This window comes from Neoarius graeffei, chromosome 13, assembly GCF_027579695.1.
Source record: "Neoarius graeffei isolate fNeoGra1 chromosome 13, fNeoGra1.pri, whole genome shotgun sequence".
Classification (NCBI taxonomy): domain Eukaryota; kingdom Metazoa; phylum Chordata; class Actinopteri; order Siluriformes; family Ariidae; genus Neoarius; species Neoarius graeffei.
Genome location: NC_083581.1, coordinates 50,409,095 through 50,434,027, shown reverse-complemented (window position 1 = coordinate 50,434,027; position 24,933 = coordinate 50,409,095). Strand labels below are relative to the sequence as shown.

Here is a 24,933-nt window from a genome sequence, read left to right as displayed (position 1 = left end):
CCTAAGCCCCGAATTGCAGCAACTCCTGGCCAAACGGCAGATCAGCTTCCATTACAATCCACCTGCAGCTCCCCATTTTGGTGGAGCATGGGAGCGTGAGATCAGATCGGTCAAGGCTGCCCTTTATGCCACATTGGGCTCAGAGACTGTGACAGAGGAAGTCCTCAGGACGGTCCTTATTGAGATCGAAGCTATAATGAACTCAAAGCCCCTTGGATATGTTTCAGCAGACCTGGCAGATCCAGACCCCGTGACACCGAATTGTCTCCTCATGGGGCAGCCAGATGGCTCCTTACCTCAAGTAATTTATCCAGAGTCTGAGCTGCTGAGCAAACGGAGATGGAGACATTCCCAAGTGTTGGCAGAGAGATTCTGGTCAGCCTTCATCAAACATTACCTGCTAGGACTACAGACCAGAGGGAAGTGGCAGAATTCTTCTCCAGATGTCGAAGTCGGCATGGTAGTGCTGGTGATTGACCCCCCAGTTCCAAGGTCTTCATGGCAGATCGGCAAAGTGGTCAAGGTCTTCCCAGGCATCGACAGATGAGTAAGGACAGCCGAGGTGAAAATCAAGGACCGAGTCTACACCAGGCCCATCACCCGCCTGATTGTGTTGCCAGAGATTGCCGACGCAGAGGACAATCCTGGTGACCCTGATTGACCCCACAACAGCCTTTCCATGGGACAAATTTAGATATAAATTTGAGGGCGGCTGTGTTGGAAAGACTGTCAGTCAAGTTACGCATGTTCACGTGCCCCAGTGCTGATATCGATCATTCATGTTCCCGGGCACCTCTCGTGCCGTTTTCAGTGTAGTTTCGAGTGCCGCGTGAGGAAGCAGTTCCCTGTTTAAGATCCTTGTGTGTGCGTAATTGACCAGAAAAGTAAGTTTTGGTGTTAAATGTTGAATGTATAGCCTCTTGCTGTGAAAGTCTAGTGTAAGCTTTGTGTAGGTTTAGTAGTAATGTCTTCAGAAATCGTTTTTGCCTGTGTATGAATGCTAACTTGTCTGCTGTTTAGTTTAACTGTATATTTAGAAGTTCAACCTGTTATTTGATCCAAATATTCCGTTTTTCATGCCTAGAGTTAGTAAGTTATTATATCTTATCTTAGTCAGCCTTATTTAGTCCATTTTGACTAAATATTTGAAGTTAAAAGTTCGCTAGTTTTATGCATATTTAAATGGCTAATTTCCGAAAGTTTCCATGCTGCTGAGTCCAACCTGCAGTGCCACTAGTGGTCACTAGTTGGCACTGTTAGACCACACATCATTTTGTATTTCTGTAGTATCCTATAGTGTGTTAATGCACATTATTTGTTTGTTTCTTTTCTCAGACCATACACATACTATTGCAACAGACATGTTAAGATAATATCCACCTAGATAAATATAAATACATAATAGAGGAAGATTTATTTGGAAATTGAACACCTTGTACCCCGTGCTGTGCTGTATTGTGCATTTGAAGACAAGTAAATCTTGGTTTGCATATCCAGTTGTCCTGTGTTCTGACCGACACACCAAGGAGACACCCATATCTCATTCCTAATACAGTCCATCTTTCAGTACCTGAGCCACACCCACTCAACAGTAAGGGTCAAGGCCGGAAAACCATACTGGGTGCCCGTGATCTTCGGGCCCTTAGACGGCACTGCATCACATACAGGCATGCTTCTGTATTGGAAATCACAAAATGGGCTCAGGAATATTTACAGAGAACATTATCTGTGAACACAATTCACCGTGCCATCCGCCGTTGCCAGCTAAAACTCTATAGTTCAAAGAAGAAGCCGTATCTAAACATGATCCAGAAGCGCATACGTCTTCTCTGGGCCAAGGCTCATTTAAAAAGGACTGTGGCAAAGTGGAAAACTGTTCTGTGGTCAGACGAATCAAAATTTGAAGTTCTTTATGGAAATCAGGGATGCCGTGTCATTCAGACTAAAGAGGAGAAGGACGACCCAAGTTGTTATCAGCGCTCAGTTCAGAAGCCTGCATCTCTGATGGTATGGTGTTGCATTAGTGCGTATGGCATGGGCAGCTTACACATCTGGAAAGACACCATCGATGCTGAAAGGTATATCCAGGTTCTAGAGCAACACATGCTCCCATCCAGACGACGTCTCTTTCAGGGAAGACCTTGCATTTTCCAACATGACAATGCCAAACCACATACTGCATCAATTACAGCATCATGGCTGCGTAGAAGAAGGGTCCGGGTACTGAACTGGCCAGCCTGCAGTCCAGATCTTTCACCCATTGAAAACATTTGGCGCATCATAAAGCAGAAGATACGACAAAAAAGACCTAAGACAGTTGAGCAACTAGAATCCTACATTAGACAAGAATGGGTTAACATTCCTATCCCTAAACTTGAGCAACTTGTCTCCTCAGTCCCCAGACGTTTACAGACTGTTGTAAAGAGAAAAGGGGATGTCTCACAGTGGTAAACATGGCCTTGTCCCAACTTTTTTGAGATGTGTTGTTGTCATGAAATTTAAAATCACCTAATTTTTCTCTTTAAATGATACATTTTCTTAGTTTAAACATTTAATATGTTATCTATGTTCTATTCTGAATAAAATATGGAATTTTGAAACTTCCACATCATTGCATTCCGTTTTTATTTACAATTTGTACCTTGTCCCAACTTTTTTGGAATCGGGGTTTTCCACACAGTCAACAAAATATATGAATTCACAAAATATATGAATTGTTCTATGCATTATAAATAGTTTGATTCTATATTTAAGCAATGTCACACAAGCAAAAGTACTGTTGTACTGAATATCAGCACAGCTGTAGACACAAGGCTACAGACCTGAACTTTCAGACCCAGTCGAGTCAAGTCAAAGTCCCTCCTGTGTCAGGACCTGGTCTTTCCAGGCAGTCCCCCATCCCAGTACTAACCAGTCTTTTGAGGCGCATTGAGTGGCGCCGATCTCCACTTCAGTAGCCCTTGGCCTCTCACCTATTATACAGCTAGGGTTATAGCAGAGGGCTGGTCCTCTGGGAACCACAAGAGTTTGACTCCATACTCGCATCTGTATTGCAGCATGTCTTGTCAGATTGCAGTAGGTACCATGTTTATAATGATCTTTGGTATGACCCAACCTCAAGAAGAACTTGTGATCTCCCAGTCGAGAGGCAGTATCAGTAAACCTGCTGAGAAAGAACAAAATAACACTCTGAACTACAGTTCCCATGAAACACAGCGCCCTCTGTCTCCAGTCTACTGAAACTCAGCTGTCTCTCATATCCTTAATCACCTGTCCCTCTGTTTAAGCTCCCCAAACAAACACACCAGTGCGACGTATCGTTCTGCCTGCTCAGTTCATACCCAGCCTTGTTTCTTTTGACTGCTTCTTGTATTTCTGACCCTTTTGCTATCTCTCTCACGTTTTTGCTCTTTGCCTTACCTTCTCTGCATTGTTTACCGACTCTGATTCTAGTCTCTCGTCTTGGCTTTGTTGTCAGTCTGCATCCCGCTCTCCTCTGTGCATATGTCTGTAAGTGCCTGCATTCTAACAGGCGGACACACCAACCACTTGGCCAACTCACAGTGTCAGAGAGAGCATGGCCAAATATTTTATTTATTTTTGCTTCATTAATAAAAATAAATGTGACAGCTGTAAAGAAGCCACAGCTGTATAGAACATTGTGTGTTGCCATGCAACACACAGACTGACTGACAGCTTATAGTAAGTGTAGTAATGGTTTTAATGTAATGAACTATACCTAGAATTGGAATTTTATGAAGTGAACACAGACAAGCGAAGTGATACAAACAGTGAAATGAACCAATGTTCTTCTAAACATCAGCACTTTTGGAACACTGTCCAAACAAATTAGTGGATCAGAACTGTTGTATCATAGGAATTACACAACAGTTCCTGTTCACTAATTTGATTCAATGAGTCGCATTCCAAGAGTGCTTATATTTAGTGTAACTGCACTGTGGGAAATCTCACTCTGCTTATCCATGTTTAACACATAAATTTTCAATTCTAGCAACAGTTAACTAAAACCTTTACTGTAGTTGAGAGAACATCAGCAGCAGATATGGCAAAAAATAACATTTTTATGAATATAACTTTTGATTTAAAATGTGAAAACTCATCAGATGAAGATGAAAAGGAAGAAAGGAAGCCAATTTCACTGGATGTATCTTTAATGGGGAGTGTATAAATCAATGTCGGCCCTACGAGCTGTAAGCTAGCTCACTAGCTGATGGGCTGTTCGTGAGTGTGGCTTCTTTGGGATCTATTTCCGCTAGCAGAACAAAAATAAACAAAACATTTGGCCATATTGTGTCCAGAAGATCAATTACACAGTAGTAATTTCTTGTTTACATAACTTGTATAAAAGTAATATCACACTCGCAAACTGAATCTTGACATTGCTGTGATTATCTGTAGCCTCGTGCCTATGGTTGAAGCACAACCATGCTGATATTCAGTATAACAGCACTCTTGCTCATGTGACACTGCTGAATTATACCACACTGCAGTTGAATGCTTGAATCTGATCGAGGAAGAAGGTGTGCATTATTTTTGTATAACAGCACAGGTAGTGGGCAGCATGGTGGTGTAGTGGTTAGTGCTGTTGCCTCACAGCAAGAAGGTCCGGGTTCGAGCCCTGTGGCCAGCGAGGGCCTTTCTGTGTGGAGTTTGCATGTTCTCCCCGTGTCCGCGTGGGTTTCCTCTGGGTGCTCTGGTTTCCCCCACAGTCCAAAGACATGCAGGTTAGGTTAACTGGTGACTCTAAATTGACCGTAGGTGTGAATGTGAGTGTGAATGGTTGTCTGTGTCTATGTGTCAGCCCTGTGATGACCTGGCGACTTGTCCAGGATGTACCCCGCCTTTTGCCCGTAGTCAGTCGGGATAGGCTCCAGCTTGCCTGCAGCCCTGTAGAACAGGATAAAGCGGCTACAGATAATGAGATGAGATGAGCACAGGTAGTTCTGTCTGTAACAAGAATGCCAGGGTTATATTAATGCGCTCATTCTAATACATCATTGTATCTATAGTGACAGCTCATACACATAAGCTTGTATGGCAGATGCTCTATAATCTAAGATTAATAATAAAGTGATAAACAGAAGTGTTTTGTTAAGACACACTTGTTTAACGTTTATGGAAGGAGTCTCCTTTGTAAGAACTCTCAATATTGGTTACACTTTCTATTTTCTCAGTAAAATGACAGGCTGTGCTTTTGTGTGTGTGTGTGAGTGAGTGATGGCATACAGTATAACAGCACAGTCTGTCGTGTTATTCCTTACATAATAGCATTCCTATACGGTAAGTTAGTAAATATACTGTACGTTGTTATTTTTAGATTGCATAATATGTGATGAAGACCCAAGCATGTAATAAAAGACAGTTTCAGAGAGACTGTAATTATTATAGAATTTGTGTATTATATCATAGATATACATACAAAACCAAAAGGGTATATTGTGGTAGTGGGGGAGATCTTACAGATTCCATATTGAGTTGAATTCAGAGCTTGCATATAGATTTTTGTTGTCACACTGTGTTGTCACATCTGCATGGAAGAATTAGTGACACCTCACAAAAGAGTACAAGCCATTACTTTTCACAAAAGAGACCTCAGAAATCATGTGTGTTTTTATTTTATGAGGGTCTTTATGAAAGGGTTCAGGCAGGCTGTACTATTGTATATTTACACCAAATTTATACAAATGTACCTCTAAAAAAAGCACATTTTAAAGTTAAGCATAAAACAAATAGACTCACATATCACCAAAGACTTTCACTAACTTACTAGAGATCCTTGCCCTGCTAATATGGCAAGAATTTACTATGAAATTAGTTAAGTAGTTCGCAACAGTGGATAATGCAGATTCTAGACTTTCTTTATCTATGAAGTATACTCTCTATGGACAACAGTAAAAAAAATAATGTGTAAGCATTCTATATACACTGTACAAGTCAAAAGTTTGGAAACACCTAAGTTAATGTTTTTATTTATTTTTACTTTTTTTTACATTTAAAACAATATTGAAGACATCAAAACTATTAAATCACACGTGGAACATATGAATGTTTCACAATCATGGTTGTCTTTCTGAATAACGCCAACTAACTCCTGCAACTAGGTCCAGTATACATACTGTACGTGGAGTTTCCTATACCTTATTTTACAGGGACACACCAGCTCTACCTACAGCAGTAATGTCTCTTATAAGTTCTTATAAATAATATTGTCAGAGTCAAATGTAGGTTCAGTTTTGACCTTGTGGTCATTTCATTTAATTCTACTTTAAATATTACGCTTAGATGTTATTGGTTAAAGTCAGAATTGCATTTTTTTAGCACTACCTCCAAAGGTTTTACTTTGGGATGTATACTTTAATTCACAATAGAAAGATATTTAAGTGGAAGTTACTTTTTTCACAAAAAAGACCTCAGATGAGGCCACAGAACGTTACGGTTGGCAGTAACACCTCCAGGACCATCATGCTAAGCACAGGAGCCCCACAAGGGTGTGTGCTCAACCTGCTGCTCTTCAGCCTGCTGACCCATGACTGTGTACCAATCTACAGCACCAACCACATCATCAAGTTTGCGGATGACACGACTGTGGTGGGCCTCATCACTAACAATGATGAAGCCAACTAGAGGAATGAGGTGAGCCAACTGGTCGAGTGGAGTAAAGACAACAATCTCTTCCTGAACATGGTGAAGACCAAAGAGATTATAGTCGACTTCAGGAGAGGTCACTCACAGTATCCCCCTCTAACCATCGATGGTGCTGCAGTGGAGAGGGTGAGCAACACCAAATTCCTAGGGGTGCACATCGCTGAGGACCTCTCCTGATCCAACAACATCGCATCACTGGCCAAGAAGGCTGAAACTCGCCTCTACTTCCTCCGCAAACTGAGGAGTGCACAAGTCCCACCCACCATCATGTGCTCATTCTACAGGGGCACCATCAAGAGTGTCCTCACTGGCTGCATCACTGCGTGGTACGGAGGCTGCAGTGCCTCCTGCCGGAAGACTCTGCAACGCATAGTGAACACGGCCAGCAAGATCATCGGTACCCCTCAGCCCTCCCTTACGGACATCTATCACTCCCGTCTGACCCACAGAGCCATCAGCATCGCTGGTGACACCTCCCACCCTTCACACTCACTCTTCAGTCTCCTGCCCTCAGGGAAAAGGTACCGGAGCCTCCGGGCCTGCTCCACAAGACTGCTAAACAGCTTCATCCACCAGGCTATCAGGATGCTGAACTCTGTCCACTACCTACCCCCTACCCCTGGTCTGTAACTCATTCATTCGCACAAGAAAACTACCTCATCTGTTTGCACATCACACCATAAACATTAGCATTACTGCTGTATCTGCTGCTATTGCTCATTTGCACTACTGTCATATACACCTCATAAGCTGCTCTTCTAGCACCTTCTCCGTTATTGTACTATATTGCACTACTCCTATTTTGTACATTGTTTGATTTTAGAGTGTATTTTTTTATCTATATTTATAAATATTTATATCTATTGTTTTTTTTTGGTTTGTGTGTGTAATCTATCTGTTTTTTATAAGTAAGGTAAGAGAGAAACGGCATTTCGATTCTCCTATATGCCATGGATATATAGTGAATTGACAATAAAGAATCTTTTGAATCTTTTTTTTTTTTTTTTAAACGAAGTGCCTCCAGGGGCGGTTCGGTGGTGTAGTGGTTAGCGCTGTTGCCTCCCAGCAAGAAGGTCCGGGTTCGAGCCCCGTGGCCGGCGAGGGCCTTTCTGTGTGGAGTTTGCATGTTCTCCCCGTGTCCGCATGGGTTTCCTCCGGGTGCTCCGGTTTCCCCCACAGTCCAAAGACATGCAGGTTAGGTTAACTGGTGACTCTAAATTGACCGTAGGTGTGAATGTGAGTGTGAATGGTTGTCTGTGTCTATGTGTCAGCCCTGCGATGACCTGGCGACTTGTCCAGGGTGTACCCCGCCTTTCGCCCGTAGTCAGCTGGGATAGGCTCCAGCTTGCCTGCGACCCTGGAGAACAGGATAAAGCGGCTAGAGATAATGAGATGAATGAAGTGCCTCCAATAGGATCCTTTGTCCAGCAAAAATGTCCTCTCCAGAAAATGCTCACCATATGATGACGTTGTAAATGTTTTTTTTAAAGAAAATATTTGTCTCTTTTGAGACAGAATACTCTGTTGTTGCAGAGTAAAAAACCCCAAAAAACCAGGACTTGAAACACATGCAAGACACATTTGCAGCAGAGCTTCACATGTGGTTGAAATGTGAGTCTGTCAAAAAGCATCCTCTCCAGAAAACCACAAGGATCATTCCCACTTCAGTTGTTATTACAGTTACCACCACGTACAAACATTGACCTGTAGCTCTGAAATTTTCTGCAGTTAATTTCCATCTTCAAAGGTAAGTTTTGGCAGCAGGACCCCCCCCCCCCCCCCCCCCCCCCCCAAAAAAAAAAAAAAATCTGAGGTTTGATTTTTGGACTACTGTGGACCCGAAAAGTACACCCTGATTGTGAAACAGACCATATATGGAATTAGGTGGTAAACAAAAAAGTGTTAACAAAAACAAAATATGTTTCATATTTTAGATTCTTCAACGTAACCACAGTTTACCTTGATGATGCTTTGCACATTAGTGGCATTATCTTAACTAGCTTGAATGAAGATGCATTCAAAGTTCTTGCAATTTTCCAGATTGATTTAAGTAATGATGGACTGTCAATCTGGAAAATTGCAAGAACTCTGAATGTATCTTCAAGTGCAGTTCCAGAAACCATTAAATGCTGTGCTCAAACTGGCTCTCATGAGGACTGTCCCAGGAAAAGAAGACCAAGATTTGCCTCTGCTGCAGGGGATAAGTTCATTAGAGTTACCAGCCTCAGAAATGGCCAGTTAACATCATCTCATATTAGAGCCTAAATGAATGCTTCACAGAGTTCGAATGGCAAACACATCTCAACATCAACTGTTTGGAAGAGACTGCGTGAATCAGGCTTTCATGGCCAAATTGCTGCAAAGAACCTGCTACTGAGGGAGGCCAATAATAATAAGAAAACTGAATTAGAAGGTGAGTCCAAATTTTGACTGGCAGTGTGTATTCATTGAAAACAAAAGGAAAAAAAAATCCTACAGTAAAACCCAGAAAGATAGCTTAAGACAAAATAGAGGTATGCATAAACTGCAACACAAGATAAGTGCCAAGCATGTATTGAAAATTGTGTTTAATGACATTCTCAGGTATTGGATAGGAATGGATTGTCCTGGGATGACAATAATCTCGAGGAATTCTATATTCCACACTGATGATCTCCATACTGCACAGATATGTATCTGCATGCATTATGCACATGAATAAGAAAATATTTAAATATTTGTAAGAGCAAAGCTATGGGTCATCACTTTACTTTAACCTTTTCAGATGGATGACCTTTTTTCCACTGGCAGTGTAAATATCCATTTAAATCGAGTACATTGCTGAACAGAAATGTCAGATTTTCACACTAATGCAAGAATCAGAAATAATTATGTTAATCTAAAACATCAACATAAAAAACCCAAGAATCCATGCCTCGTTATGACTTTTTGAGAGGAGATTTTTGTGCCCATGCATACCATGTCTATAGCCTCTAACAAAAAAAAATCACAATCATGACAATTTAGCGAGGGGCCAGTGCCAGTGTTTTAAAGCTGATTTTTATTTGCTGTCTATGTTCTGAAAAAAAAGTGTCTAATCCACCCAGTTGTTGAACATTGAAGCATAGATAGATTTTAAAGGAAAAAGAAACTTGGTTTGTCTTATGTTATTAAGCTGGTGTGTTTGACAATGTTTACTACACTTTAAGGACGTGATCATTCAAACACACTCAGATTCTTAATATACATCCATTTGTGTCATTAAATTACACAAAACTGTTCACTCGTTTAATAGTCTCAAAGAAGATACAGCATCTCAAACTGTCAAATCCGTGGATAACCTTCGTTTGTAGCCAACATATTCACCAATAAAAGATCCGTCCTCATTGAACTCGCAGTCCTCATTCCCATATTCAGCTGAGCTGTCCATGCTGCTGCTGTCTCCTTTGTTGTCTCTCACTAGTGTAGGCCGACTGTTCTTAAGAGGCTTTTCATCACTGTCACTGTAGGAAAAAAGAAAAGAAAAATTCACACACGGAAAAGGCATGTATATGATCAACTAAGAGAAAACATTAATATGAAGGAGAATGAAGAGGTCAGGACGGAATCACTGTTTTTCATCTAACTGCTAAATGCGGTGTTTCAAAGGCAGTAGTTTTTGTGTGTCCTCGGAGACAGAGTGGAACTGCCGATGTTGTGATAATGCTAACCAATGAGAGAAACGGTGTGTGTAAAGAAATAGCCTGTTGGTCTACTTTACCTCCTTAAGGAACACGCAGAAACAATCCATGAGTGGACAAGGGATGTAACTGAATAACAATACATTATTAGGATTGAACAGACAATGTGTTCAAAACAGATACAAATAGGAGGCACACTATTAAAAAAAAAACTTGCTAGAAAGGATGAAACTAGAGGTGTGCATCAGGAGGATCCAATGGGATGCAACAAAAAGGGAAGTTTTTGTTTGTACTTTTCATACTTCCATATGTGCGAGAAGTTTGCAGAACAAAGAGAGAGATTATTAACATGATATGAATAGGAGATGCACTATTCATCAGTGGCTGGCTCCAGTAGTCTGACCTAAACATTGCTTTATGAAGCAGCCAAAATAAAGGCACATTTCTAACAATTATCAAATTGACTTGAGTGATGTAACTGAGGTTGAGCAACTCTAGAGTTTCAGCAGTTATGTTCTGCAAATTGCTATTTGTTCTTATTTCATTTGTGAGTGAAAAAAATCACTTCTCTTTCCAGCAGCCCTGGGTATTTTTTCAGTGTTTTCTGGGGCGTAGTAGTAGGGTCCACATAAAAACATAACCGTCTCAACCATGTCCACTGCTGGTTGAAATCTGAATACAGATACTTTACAAATACAGATATTTTGAACACTAAATAGCTAAAGATAGGTGGCATGGTGATACAGTGGTTAACACTGTTGCCTCACAGCAAGAAGGATCCGGGTTCAAACCTCAGGGCCTTTCTGTGTGGAGTTTGCATCTTCTCCCCGTGCCTGTGTGGGTTTCCTCTCGGTGCTCCAGTTTCCTCCCACAGTCCAAAGGCATGTGGTAAACTGACTACTCTAAGTTGCTCATAGATGTGAGTGTGAATGGTTGTTCATCTCTGTACCCCACCTCTTGCCCAAAATCAGCTGAGATTGTGACCCTGATGGATAAGCGGTATAGATGATGGATGGATAGATAAAGGTAGTGGCAGTGTGTTACCCCCCTAGACTAGGCCATCAAGGAATAGTAAGTGTCATATGAAGAAGTCACAGGTCACCTTGAAACCTAAACATTTTTTGATGCTCTATCAATTGCTGAGAAACAGTTCAAATATGGCTTTGCCTTTGAGATTGAAACTGGGAGAGTTACACAGTCTTCATTGTGCCACATGCTATTGCATATTAATGTCATACATTTCCTCAGTAACTAAAATCTGTCTTGCAGTGCTGCCCAACTTCTCAATGGACAAACTATATTTGTCAACTTGGATAGTTTACTATATTCTTACCCAATTTATTCTCCTTGTCAGGATGAATACTGCAGCTACTAACTCTGTATATAGAATTAATGTAAATGTAAAATTAATGAGTAAACATAAAAATTTGCTGCAGTTCCCATTTCTGACAAATATGTGAAATATTAACTCTGTGGAGGTATGTAAGTGGGAAAGTGATTGCAGCATCCAAAATAAAAGGCTAACAAAAAAAAAAGGAACATCGACTTGTGTCTGCCAAATACCAATACCAATTTTTTAATTGTTGGTCATTCAAAAGAGCTAATTAGTATTTACAGAACTGTAAATGAGGACTTTATGAAGATTAGCATTGGTTGAATAGTAGCTCTGCCTCACCCACCACTACAGACAAACTGACACTGATGGTCGATATAACTACTTTTATTACTCTGTACACTGATTTTGGATTTAATAAGTAGATTAAAACCAAGAGGTAGTTTTAATTTGAAGTTATTACTTAAGACTCCAATGAAACTAAGTTGAAACCATTAATATTTAACTACAGTTTAGGAATGTACACCCAAACTAGGCTAAAGTAGTGTTAAAGTTTGATTGGTGCAACTAATTATAAGTTTGCCTCATATTAGCCATCACAGAAGAACCTGGATATAGTGTGCAAGATATAATAGTTTAATGTTAGCAAGCTTGTCAGTTTAAAGCACAAGATATAACACTTACACTAGCATTAGGTTGCTTTATAGCAACCTAATGCTAGTGTAAATGTTGAATTTACACTAGTGTTACTATTTGAATTTAGTGCTAACTTCTAAATTCAAATAGTATGTTTGGTGCCTTTACTCTCATGTAGACTATCTCACTTATGCAGCTCTGTTAGGGGGTAATTTCACCAAGAAATCTTCCTGGAAGACTGAGCTGTGATCTCAGAGCGTGGCTTGGTCGCCGCAGGTCGTACGCAGTTGACGGTTGACCGAGGGTTGGTCACGCCTTGGTCTTCCATGGTTGCACGTGATCGAGGAATGGTCTCCCCGTCAAAGAGATCATAGCTGGTTTTTTTGACATGTCAAAAAACTGAGCCTCGACCTGAAAGTCGCACAGAGAACATCGAAAGAGCGAACAAGGTCGAGGAAAGGATGCATTGGTCGAGAGACAATCGAGGCTAGAATGGGGATGAGCGATGCTCAGTCTTCTCGAGCGAGAACTGATTGTGCGCATGGTTGTGCTGCTCGGCCCGTCCTCAACACTCACTCGATCCGTGCGATCTAGCTTCACTCTTTTGCGATCAAGCCTTGCTCCGCGCGACCTGTCCCAGACCTTCCCTAGACCCGTATGCTCCCTATTCTTCCCATGGCCACAATTGGATTCTAAAGAGGATTAAGGTGCGACCTACTTCAACCAATAAAGATCAACCATCGCTTAAGTTGCGACCTACCTTCGCCTAATCCTATTAAAGCTATGCGTACTGAATGTCATATAAATAGGGCGCATAAATAGGGCGCATAAAGAGGATTAAGGTGCGACCTACTTCAACCAATAAAGATCAACCATCGCTTAAGTTGCGACCTATCTTCGCCTAATCCGATTAAGCTACGCCTACTGAACGTCATATAAATAGGGCGCAATAGCATGATGCAGAGTGATTGGGTCCATGTTGTTCCTTCGGAGGCTGGTCAAAAACTGATGGTCAGCCACCGATCGCCGGGCCTTTTTATACAGTTACAGTGGGTCGCACGGAAATCCGGGTGACCGTGACAAATTTGCGCGTAGCTCAGGCAAGAATCTGTCTAGAAAAGATTGAGAATTGAGCATACAGAGCGAGGCTAGAATATTTATATCGCAGGCTAAATTGTATTGATCGAGGGTACGTTGCAACTCGTACGTAGCTAGATTGGCCAAGATTGAGCCTTGATCAGCCGAGGTCGCGCACTTGCGAGGATAGATCACCGAGAGATCGACGCTATGTCGCAGATTGTTTGAACAGAACGAGCCTTGGTCGTGTTAAGATCGCATCAGATCGAGTGGATAGACGCAAGTAGAGCGTATGTAAAGCATCTACAGAGAGTATAGGATGCAGGTAGAGCGTACACATCGAAGGTCGACCGAGATAACATTGAACATAGAGCGTACACAGAAAATAATGGGTTTAGGTCGCACGGATTTTGCCCGCGACTACGGGAAAACATAGCTGCGATCATAGTCACGCGTGGTCGCGTGCGATTTTTCCAGATCGTACTCGGTGAAATGAGGGGCTTAGAGGCATAGCTAGAGGACAGGCATGGTAGCCAGTTGCCTGGGTTTCTGGGGATTTGATGAGGCCCTCTGTAGGCCAGTACTAAGTCTAGGAAAATACCAAATCTCAAAGGACAGGACTCCCCCAAAACTTCAGCTAATGGACAAAGGTAATGTCCAATCCTGTACCAGGAAGGGGGGCATGCTGCTAGTATGTGGGACATGCACAAGGGTTTTTATTTTATTTATTTATTTTTATTGACTGTAGGCTAAGCATATGACTTATATAGTACTATAATGCGAGCCCAACATAATTTTTCCAGCAAGCAGCAAACTAGGAGTTGATGCTCAGTTTATAAAATGTAATAATTATTTAGCTAACTTTCTTGGTAGAATTAGTCAAATTGTTGTGAAATCTTGGTCTTTTATAGTACAGTACAGTATAGTATAGTATACAGAGTATAAAAGCCAACATTTTACCAAAGGTGTTCTGTAGCCTATGTGATGAGACAACAATTTATCAGTTTGCAAAGCTCGATTGCATTTGGGTAACATAACTTCAATAAAGTGGAACAAATGTTGCGTTTGTCACAATTGCATTCCTGTCTGGGGCCCCCACAGTCCCTAGATTTACCACTGAACTCTACAGCTCCACACATATTTATGCATAGTAAAATAAAAATAAATAAAAAGACTTCCTAATAAGTCCATGCAACTCTTATTTCTGGATAATTTAAAACCAAGAAACTGGATTGTACGGTTATCATACTGTTAATTTGACATCATGAATATTTCTTTTCTAAAAAAGCATGAGACTAACTCTTTAAATGTCCATAAGTCTACAGCACACACACACACACACACACACACACACACACACACACACACACACACACATCTTTCTTCACTTGCCATGCTTTCTGTGTAGATCCAAATAAGTACAATGATTGAATGGTTTGCTTGCAGGAGAGAAAGACATGGTGTTATGAACACTCATTTATACAAAAGTCTCACATTAGCATCTAACCATAGCAGAGAGTATCATTTACCTGTATTCACAGGAAGTCTCATCATTCATGCCTTTAGACTCCAGATGTGATCGCATTTCTTCTTTATCCTTCACTGCAAAGTGGAGAATTTAAAAAAAAAAAGCTAATGAACTACTTTCATATAAAGTCACCTTGATATTTCCCAGTGGAAATAGTAATGCTACTCTTTGATTTTATATACAGCTGTGCTGAAAATGAAGCTACTGTTTTGAGCCATAGGACAAAAAGCAACTGAAGGGTTTTCTGCTTTGCTTTTTTCTGAGTGTGTTTCAAGGACAATGATTATGTTGAAGATGGGTACAAGCTTCAGAATATATGAGTCCACCTTTTACAAGAAACTCAAAGAATGACTTGGAGAAACAAGTGTACTCACCTTAGCTCAGTAGTATTAGGATAGAAATGAGAACTATAGCAACATAAATAAATGCTGAAGTTCATATGTGTTGTTCTTACTAGAAAGTACTTTAAGGAAAGCTCCCAAATGCTAGCACACAGAGTATGATGTCATTAGCACCCTTTTGTATTCTAATAAATCCTTGCAAACCTCGGTATTAAAAGTATAGTGGCTGCAAAGTGAGTTTGTTTGCAAATGCAACACTCAAATGACTGTGTAATAAAATAGCAACTGATCACACTGCAAAAAGGTAAAAGCTGAAAACTAATTTTTTCCCTATACCATAATACATTACATTGCTGAGCAGTCTATCCAAAAAGTATGCGGCTTTTACCCCACCACCATTTTTTAAAACGTGAAAACTATTTCCTAAATGAAAACTAAAAAGAATATTTAACTAAGAACCAACATACAGCAAGAGGGCATAGTTTTAGCATTTCTGTTTTACAGTGGGATTTTCTAGTTATAGCAATTCTTATTTGTGATACCATAATCTATTAGAACATTTAAATAATATTGGCTGGCTTTTTTTCATGGTATATCAGATATATTCCATTCAGCTAGCATGATATTGAACGAGTTGAAGTTGAGTTCAGTATCATGCTAGCTGAATGGAATATATCTGATATACCAAAAAAAAGCCAGCTATTATTATTATTATTATTATTATTATTATTATTATTATTATACATTCCTTTTGGGTCTTCAACACGTCTTTCTTTTTCAAAATTCTCTCAAAATCTTTCGTATTTAATGAAACAAACCTGATGGACATGTTTGTTTACAAATTGTCACAGTCGCTTGCTAGTGCGGAAGTTTTACATCTCCGACGTGTGACCTCATGTTGTCTTGACATCCATGTAATATTGTAAACCATATGCAACGCTCATTCTCCATTGGGTAGCGTGATGAAATACATGTAGGATAAGTGATATGCTAATAATATTGCATGCTATCAAACCAAATGATTGAAACCCGCTAGGAGGGAATAGAACACGTTTTTATTCCATCCAAAAAGTGTCCTGTATGTATAATAATTATTTATAACGTTTCAGAGCATGGGATTGAATGCTCAAATTATTGATTTCTCAACTCAGTATCTCTGCATGTATATTGCTGTTCTTTTCCTTCTGTCCTATGCAAGGATTTTTTTTACTCTGTGGTTTGCACCTCCAAGCGTTCTTTCTCATGTGTTTATGGTTCCAATGTTCTTTCTATGTCTTCCATTTCCAATGCATTTTTCCCCTTTCATCTTCTTTGTTCTGGTTATGACTCCAAGCCTGTTTCTGACTACAAATTTGCCTATTAATTTGTATAATAATAAAAAGATTAGATTTGCAACTGATTTCCTGCAGGCATCCCAGTTTCTTACAGAAAACCTTGCCATAATAATAGACACATTGATTGTACATGACTCAGAAAGAAGACATGGCTCTGATCTCTGAAGCTATTTCCAATCAGGGACAGATGGAAACTAGACAGGTTGGGTCCCACCTTAGAAGAGGTGCTCAAACATCTGTAGCAAGTTAACATTCACCTTCTGACCAGCTCTGCTCAGACTTCTTTTCTGTCTGCAGCATCATCTTCTATCAAACATCCATCTTCCTCAGCCTACTAATCACTTCACAATTGGTATAGCGGTAAGTTTTCACAATGTTGTGGTTATATATGACAAGGATCACTGTATTTCACCCATCAAACAAGAGTTCCTTTGTGCCAAACTCAGACCATCCCAAAATCACCATGGTTGTGATGGCAAAGCATTGGAGTGGGATACTGAAGTCTGGGAATGTCAAAGCTAACAGGTACATGTATGTATGAATGTATGAATTATTCACGACTCTATTCAAAAATGTGTTTGATCATTCATCAGGACGAAAAGAGGATGGAGAAGAACTTATGTGCCTGTTTCAGGGATCCTCAATGACAGCTGAATATGCACTCTGTTTCAGCACCCTTGTTGCAGCCAGTAGTTGAAATGATCTGGCTCTGTGTTTATAATGCAGACTTAATATGGAGGTGCAACATGGAGATGCCATGATGACAATGTGAGTCTTGATTCTTATTAATACATATGTCTATCAAATTGGATAATTTAATCCAGTTTCACACAAATCTCTGAGACAACTGCAGAGGACATTCAAGATCTGAGAAAGAATCTTGAGATCTCATTTCAGCAAATAAGAAGGACACTCAGACAAGGGTAAGCTCTCACCCTTCTTCTATATTCAAAACGGACATTCTAGTGCGCATAACATTATATCACATTGACCAGTGACTCTGTCCATTCCAGCTGTCTTAGACTTAGGTGCAGCAGCTAACTTCATGGCAGAATGCCTCATCAGCCAACTTGAGATTCTAATAGAACCTTTAATGACTGTTTTGTCCATTCAAGCATTCAACTTTAACAAAAGTGGATACTCAGCTTCCATCACACTGCAGGATCAACCTCACCATGAAATGATTAGAAAGTACTACTCTACCTGGAATACCCTTTATCTTGAGAGGAGAGCCAAGTGGGCCTGGGGCCTTAATATCCACATCCATTCCATATCCTTTAGTGCTTTGAACCTCAGAACAATTAAGTAACTATCCTTTCTTCACTGACCTCCATATCACATACAACTAAATCCACACAGAGAAGGGTGATGAATGGAAGACTGCTACTCCACTGTCAATATCCTGTAATACCATATGGACTGGTTAATTCCCCTTCAGTGTTTCAATAGTTCATCGATCATGTGTTGTGTGACAATCTGGACAAGAGGTAATAGTGTATATTGATGACAGCTTGATACACTCAACTACCTTGGCAAACATCCAGCATGTTTACAAGGTTCTGAGAAACTTATTTGTACAGGAAGACACAAAAATATGTTTTCCATTTGACTTCAATCTCCATTGACCATCAAAGGGTCAGAATGGATGACCACAAAGCCGCAGCAGTGATTGACTGGCAAAAACTATATACAGTCAAGGAACTGCAACATTTCCTTGGATTCACCAACTTCTATTACCACTGCATCAGGAGCTGTGTTGGGCTCCCCTCACAGTCACTGCTCAAAGGAGATAAAACTAAACTCAGAATTCTGAGGCCACAGATGCCTTCACAGAGCTCAAGAAAAAAATTAGATTGAACTCTAATTCTCATGTATCCTCATTCTAAGGTCCATTTCAGAGTTGAGGTGGATGCCTAAACTCTTCTAAACTCTACTCATGTACATTCTATCTCCCATAGACAAAAAAAAATCAAAATAAATAAATAAATAAAAATCACCTATGACATAGGCAAACAGGATCTTCTGGCTCTCAAGTTACTACTGGACAATTAGACATATTGGCTGAAGGAGACCTTGCATCCCTTTCTAGCACTGACAGATCATCTGACCAGTCAAGAGATTGACCCTTTATCAGAGCAGGTGGGCTTTATTATTTTCATGGTTCAATTTTACTACTTCCTTTCACCCATGCTCCAAGAATGGGAAAGCTGCCAAGGTTCCATCATACCATATTCATGTATCCTAGCTCCTGTACCTTAACAAAGAAATTGGACATGCTCTGGAGACAGAGCCAACACCTATTAATTGCCTAGAAGTTGAAGTTATGTATCACAACAAGGATGAGACTGACTCTTAGTATGGGCTCACATGGTACTAGCCAGTGGACACCCAGCGATTCTCTGCATAATCCAAATATTACAACAGAGGTACTGGTGACCAGGGTCGGATCCAGCTCTCACTAACAGGGTGGGCCAGGAAGATTGGGGGGACTATATATATATATATATATATATATATATATATATATATATATATATATATAGTGATTGGGTGGGCCACCCCCTGAGCCAGGCCCACTGGTAACTCTTACTGACCCAAGGTGTTACTATGTGAACTCTTGTGGTATAGTGTATGTGCAACTACTGAATCTCCTAAGATGTTAAACTTTTTATGTATTCCTCAAGATCCTACGATAACTTTCAAATAAAGTGTAATATTTCTGCATTCTGTAATTATTTAAAAAAACCTAAGTACTGTACAATTTAAAATATTAGTGCTTTTCAGATTTATCTTTTTTCAAGAATTTAAGAAGGTCATGTGAATTTTTTTCAAAACATTTTTAAACTAGTACAAGCAAATATGATTAAAACGTATGAAGCTGCCAAAAAGAAGCTTCATGGAGAAAAAGTCAGCTTGGTAGCAAAGAACAATCCAAAGATGATGAAATATTCAGTATTTTGTGCACAGTATTGGGTGTATTTATGTGCACTTGAGATGAAAGCAGAGAAAAAGAGCCTTAGGCATGCAGCATAGGTGAAGAAAACAACAAAGCTGTTTTATCTTATTTTAGCTGACACTCCTGGTAATAACAGTGAGTGGAGTACTTCTGGAATCAACACTATCATACCTGCATAGTTTCCACTTTTGTTCTTGGTCACAAAGCAGGCGATTAGAACTACCAGAGTGAGCAATGCCACAGCACACATGATTCCAATGAACCAGCTTTTAGATGAAATTTTGTCATGTGCACCTACTGCATCTGCAAATACATTAATTAATCAGCATTAGTTCAAAGGCAGAGAGATGGGTTTTTTTAAGTGCTTTAAAGACATGTAGACAAACTTAATGATGAATGCTTCTTAAGCTTCTTACAGTGTGTATAACTTTGTTAAGGCTTTGTTTTAATAGTTAAATTCAATTTACAATTTTTAAAGAACTTTTAACACTAGCCATTGTCATAAAGCAGTGTTACAGAAATCCAGATGTAGATCTACACCACTAATGAGCAAGAAGGGGGTGACAATGGCAAGAAGATGTTCGGTTTAGCCTTTTTTATTTTGTTTTGCCACAGCTCTGGATTGTCACTGAATAGCTCGACCTGTCTCAAAGTGTTACAAGAGCAGCACTTTCCCAAGTAGAACGTCATGCTCAAAAAGGCAACACTTGCCCTCAAAATTCACCCAATTATCTATAAAGGATATGATCCTTGTTTTTGGAGCATCACTTAGATTAGATTAGGTTAGATTAGATAGATTAGATTAGATAAAACTTTATTGATCCCTTTGGGAGGGTTCCCTCAGGGAAATTAAGATTCCAGCAGCATCATTACAGATAAACAGATAAAAGAAATAGAGAAAACTTCTAGATAAATTAAAATAAATTAAGTATTTACATATACAAATATAAAAAGAATAAGATATGGGGAAGGGGGGGCATCTAGCAGCTCAGGGATTGGGGCAGAACATACTACAGCATTGGATATTGCCATCATGAATTTACACAGCTCTGCAGTTTTACATTTTATTACCTCTGACTAACAAAGGTGTAAATCATTAGTATCTATGTGGACCATAGAAAACCTGTGCTTCATTATGTAAGGGTCTTGGTGGATCCAGGGCATTTGTGTTACTATGAGTTGTTAGGCATTTAGACTGCTAGCAAATTTTATTTTTTAATCCATTCACATAGATATTTTCTTTCATCTTTGATTCATGACAAAATGTGCAATCATAGGAGGCCATTTTGGGATCATGGTGAAATAACTACTTATGGAAACATTGGGCCTCATTTAAACAATGTTAGTAATGTGTGCAGATGTTCGTGTAAGCTAAACTGAACTAATTTTTGGGGAAATCCCAGTTTACTTCATACTCGCATGCATTTGTTGATCACCAGTAAAGTGCAAAGCACATTTCTGACACAACTCCTTTACATTTAGTGACACCCACAAAATGCCATAAAGGTTCAAATCCACAGACAGCTGGGAGCATGAAATGAATGATGAAAGTAAAGACAGAAAGGCAGTTCTACTTCCTTGTCTCCAGACCGCCAGATGGCGCAGTTTAGACTGTGTGAAACCCCTTGCGCTAGCCGCATCTCTTGCCGAGAATTTATACCCAAGTTGTCAACTCGTGATGTAGGACGTGCCCTAAATGATAAAACAGTAGCACACACATCTATCATTGCCTTTCGCTTTCGTGCCGTTGTCGAGATCAGACGTGGATGCAACACAGCTATCTTATGGAGTTGTCTCCAACAGCTGGCTCCACAGTTTTACCCTTTGGATCGGCTTGAATATATCATCATCAGTGGATTCCAGTTTAGAAAAGCTAGTCTTAGAAGAAGGTGAGTTATCTTTGCTGTGCAGACCCACCACACCGGTCTAGCATGCTGACTAGCATTCGCAGCTAGGTACAGTCCGATGCCCACACCCCGGCATTGGAACACCGTACCATAATCACCTCACACTCTTGTCTGAACGTGTGCTAGCGCCCAGCCCCCGGCGCAACACATTTTCTTAAACCATAACCGACGCCATCCCCGGCTCGGCATCGAGAGGTAAGTTCAGTTGCGTGGTGACAGACCTCTCCACCGGTCTAGCACAATCAGTAGCGCGCTAGCGCCCAGTCCCCGGTGCAGCAGCGCAATAACGAAACGACCACTACCTGTCCCCATTCCCCGGCGCAGCGTAGCAAAACAATAAATAAAGAGCACCCGTTTACCCGTGCCTTTTTTCCGCTTCACAAGTGCAAGGTGCTCAGCCCCCAGCACAAAACATTTGTATGGCCTCAAGCTTACAGTGAATCAGATTAGATTACAGCACTGTTAACAAGCAGTTCTCTTGTGTGTTCTCTCCATGACACATAACGTTAACTGTGCGTTAATAGGCTACAATAATTAATACAATAACATTAACACAATTGGTAAGTATGGTCTAGTGTGTTCTGTGTTGTACACCCATGGAAGTGGAAGATCCACATGATCGCTGCCCCAGCTGCCTGGGAATTAATCATCTCAGAGAGGCTATGACTGATCCATGTGTGCATTTTAACCTGCTCTCCATATAACAACGGCAGGCACAATTAGCAGGCATTGATGGAAAAGAGGACTGCCTTCTCTTTTCTCCTCCAGCTCAGGAGCACGCAGGTACCGTAAGCGCCCAGTGGCTATGCGCCCAGTGGCTTCGCATGCTCCCCCAAAAGTGAAAAAAGAGAGACCACCAGAGAGACGACCCACTGTCCGAAGTGGTTCTCACTGCGGGGCGAGCCTGGGTCCCTGGGGCAGGATGCGTTGGCCCATCAGTGGCCAAACCTGAGGCTGTATGCATTCCCTCCGTTCCCACTGATATGGCAGATACTCGAGCGCATACGGACGACCAACCAGCCTGTGCTTCTGGTTGCACCATACCATGTATACAGTCCCTGGTTTTATCTTCTGAAAGCACTGTTGACAGGTCCACCCAGCCCTGTACCAGTCAAGACAGACCTGCTGACCCAGTTGAATGGCAATCTGTGGCACAGACACCCTCAGAGACTGAAGCTCTGGGTCTGGCCCTTGGCAGCTCATCTGGCATACTGGAATGTTCACAGGAGGTCAGGAGCACTCTTCTAAATGCTCGTTCTCCATCTACATGCCTGTTGTATAGTGGCAGATGGAAATATTATTCAGCATGGTGTTCTGAATGTAGTATTGACCCAGTGGCAAGTACTTTGAAGAACATTTTGGAATTTCTGCAGGGCCTTTTGGAGGCTGGTCACTCTGCATCGACCCTGAGAGGATTATGTGGCTACGATGTCAGCCTACAGGGGTCCAATTGATGGGCACCCTGTAGGGGCGCATAAGATGATTGTGACCTTCCTGAAAGGTGCAAAACATTTGAATCCACCTCGCAAATGCGTTGTACCTCAGTGGGACCTCCATATTGTGTTGAACAGTCTCTGTAGCCCTCCATACGAACCTCTGGGGAGTGCTGACATTAAGTGGCTTTCAATGAAGACTGCTTTCCTGATTGCAGTGGCCTTAGCGAAAAGGGGTAAGTGAGCTGCAAGCACTCTCCGTCAGCCCACTGTGTCTGCAGTGGGGGCCAGAGATTTCACAAGTAACATTGTGGCCGAACCCTACTTTTCTACCTAAAGTGTTGGGTCCAGATTTTGTTAACAGGCCTCTGATTATTCCTGCTTTGGATCCTTCAGATAATACACTGAACATGGACCTTTGTCCTGTTAGGGCACTTAGGCAGTATGTGACAGCCACAGCAGACTGGCAAACCACTGACCAATTGTTTGTGTGCTTCAGTGACGGATGTAAAGGAGCAGCCTTGTCTAAGGATAGGTTGGCTCATTGGATTACAGACACTATATCTTACGCTTATTCTTCTACAGGCCATAACATGCTGACGGCAGTGAAATGTCACTCCACTCATTCTGTGTCTACCTCTTGGGCTGCCCTGAAGGGTGTGAGTCTATTGGATATTTGTTTGGCCACAACCTGGACGTCAGCCTGCACATTTTCCAGGTTCTACAGGATAAATGTTGTTACTAGTTTTTCATCATGCATGCAGGCTGTGTTTAGCGCTGCTCCATCTGTTCATTAGCTGTGGACAACAGCAGTTCCTTTCATGGGAGGTGTGAGCTTTACAGCCTCCACCAGTTCTTGATTGTTACAAATGCAATAATAGAAGTGTAACTAACCTGACTTGTTCGTGTTTTTTCCTTTGTTATGTCTTATGTATTAGTTGGGCCCTCGTGACAGCTTGGACATGTCTTCCACACAGTCTAAACTGCGCCATCTGGCGGTCTGGAGACAAGGAAGTAGAATGCTGGTTATGTAGGTAACCGTGGTTCTACGACTGGTGGAAGACCGCCAGATAGACCAGTCACTCGGGACTCTGGTTCTGGCGAGAAAGGCTCCAGGCAATGATAGACGTGCGTGCTACTGTTTTATCATTTAGGGCACGTCATACGTCACGAGTTGACAATTTGGGTATAAATTCTCGGCAAGAGATGCGGCTAGTGCAAGGGGTTTCACACAGTCTAAACTGCGCCATCTGGCGGTCTTCCACCAGTCGTAGAACTACGGTTACCTACATAACCAGCGTTATTTTAGTTATTTTGGCTCACTTTTATGTCAATAAAAATACTTAGCAGTGTAACAGCACCTGAAAAGGTCAAAATCTAAAAACAAATTACATACAAGGTGAATTAGATGTGAATTAAATGAGGTGACAAGAAAATGGTGTGACATGGAAAAAAGGGAGAAAAATATCTCCACTGTATCCAGGTGATCATGTAAGTCAAGCATGTCACACAGGAAAACTATTTTATTTTATTATTCTTATTGTTTTTTTTAGTGTCTTGGTTAACATGCACAATGTCAAACCTATTTATAACCTAGGTTTCATCCTCTGAAAAAAAATCACATGGTTTTTAAACATGCTTTCACTCAAAAGTGAGAACTAAACTTTGTCAGCTGTGGCATTTTGTTCATGGCTTATGACAATGCACAGACAGACCAGCCTATTTTCTGCTTAGATAGAAGCTTTTTTTTTTTTTTAATAATTATTAGGTTTTTTCCTCTGAAAGATAGACTGCCTTTCAGATTTTTCAGGTATAGGTTAAAAAAAAGAATTTTCCCTGACACCCAATTATTTTTGTTTAGTGGATCGAAAGCTACTGAATTCAAATCACAGACTTCCAATTTTATTAGTTTTTTTTTAAATAGAACAATTAATGAATTTAGGACCACATGGCCCAAAATTCTCTTTTATTTTTTCCTGTTTCACCATGACCCAATTCAAGATACTACGTCATGCATTATGTGGTGGGCTTTCCTCGTTCATGCAAGGCATTGCGGGATACAA

The 24,933-nt window shown here is 40.8% G+C and overlaps 1 protein-coding gene across 5 annotated transcripts in view; it reads right to left on the bottom strand.

Moving 5' to 3' along the window:
* Positions 1-9,218: 9,218 nt before the first annotated feature.
* chl1a (cell adhesion molecule L1-like a) overlaps positions 9,219-24,933 on the bottom strand; it is an 85,934-nt gene continuing 70,219 nt past the window's right edge. For 4 of the 5 annotated variants that reach the window (XM_060937977.1, XM_060937973.1, XM_060937975.1 and 1 more), the window contains 3 exons: positions 19,702-19,833; positions 14,901-14,973; positions 9,219-10,148 (listed from right to left, as the gene is read on the bottom strand). In XM_060937977.1, coding sequence (XP_060793960.1) covers positions 9,962-10,148; positions 14,901-14,973; positions 19,702-19,833 — 392 coding nt within the window. In that variant the 3' untranslated portion in view covers positions 9,219-9,961. Of the gene's footprint in view, positions 10,149-14,900; positions 14,974-19,701; positions 19,834-23,763; positions 23,871-24,933 lie in introns of those variants that run through there. The other variant, XM_060937978.1, reaches the window with a different exon arrangement.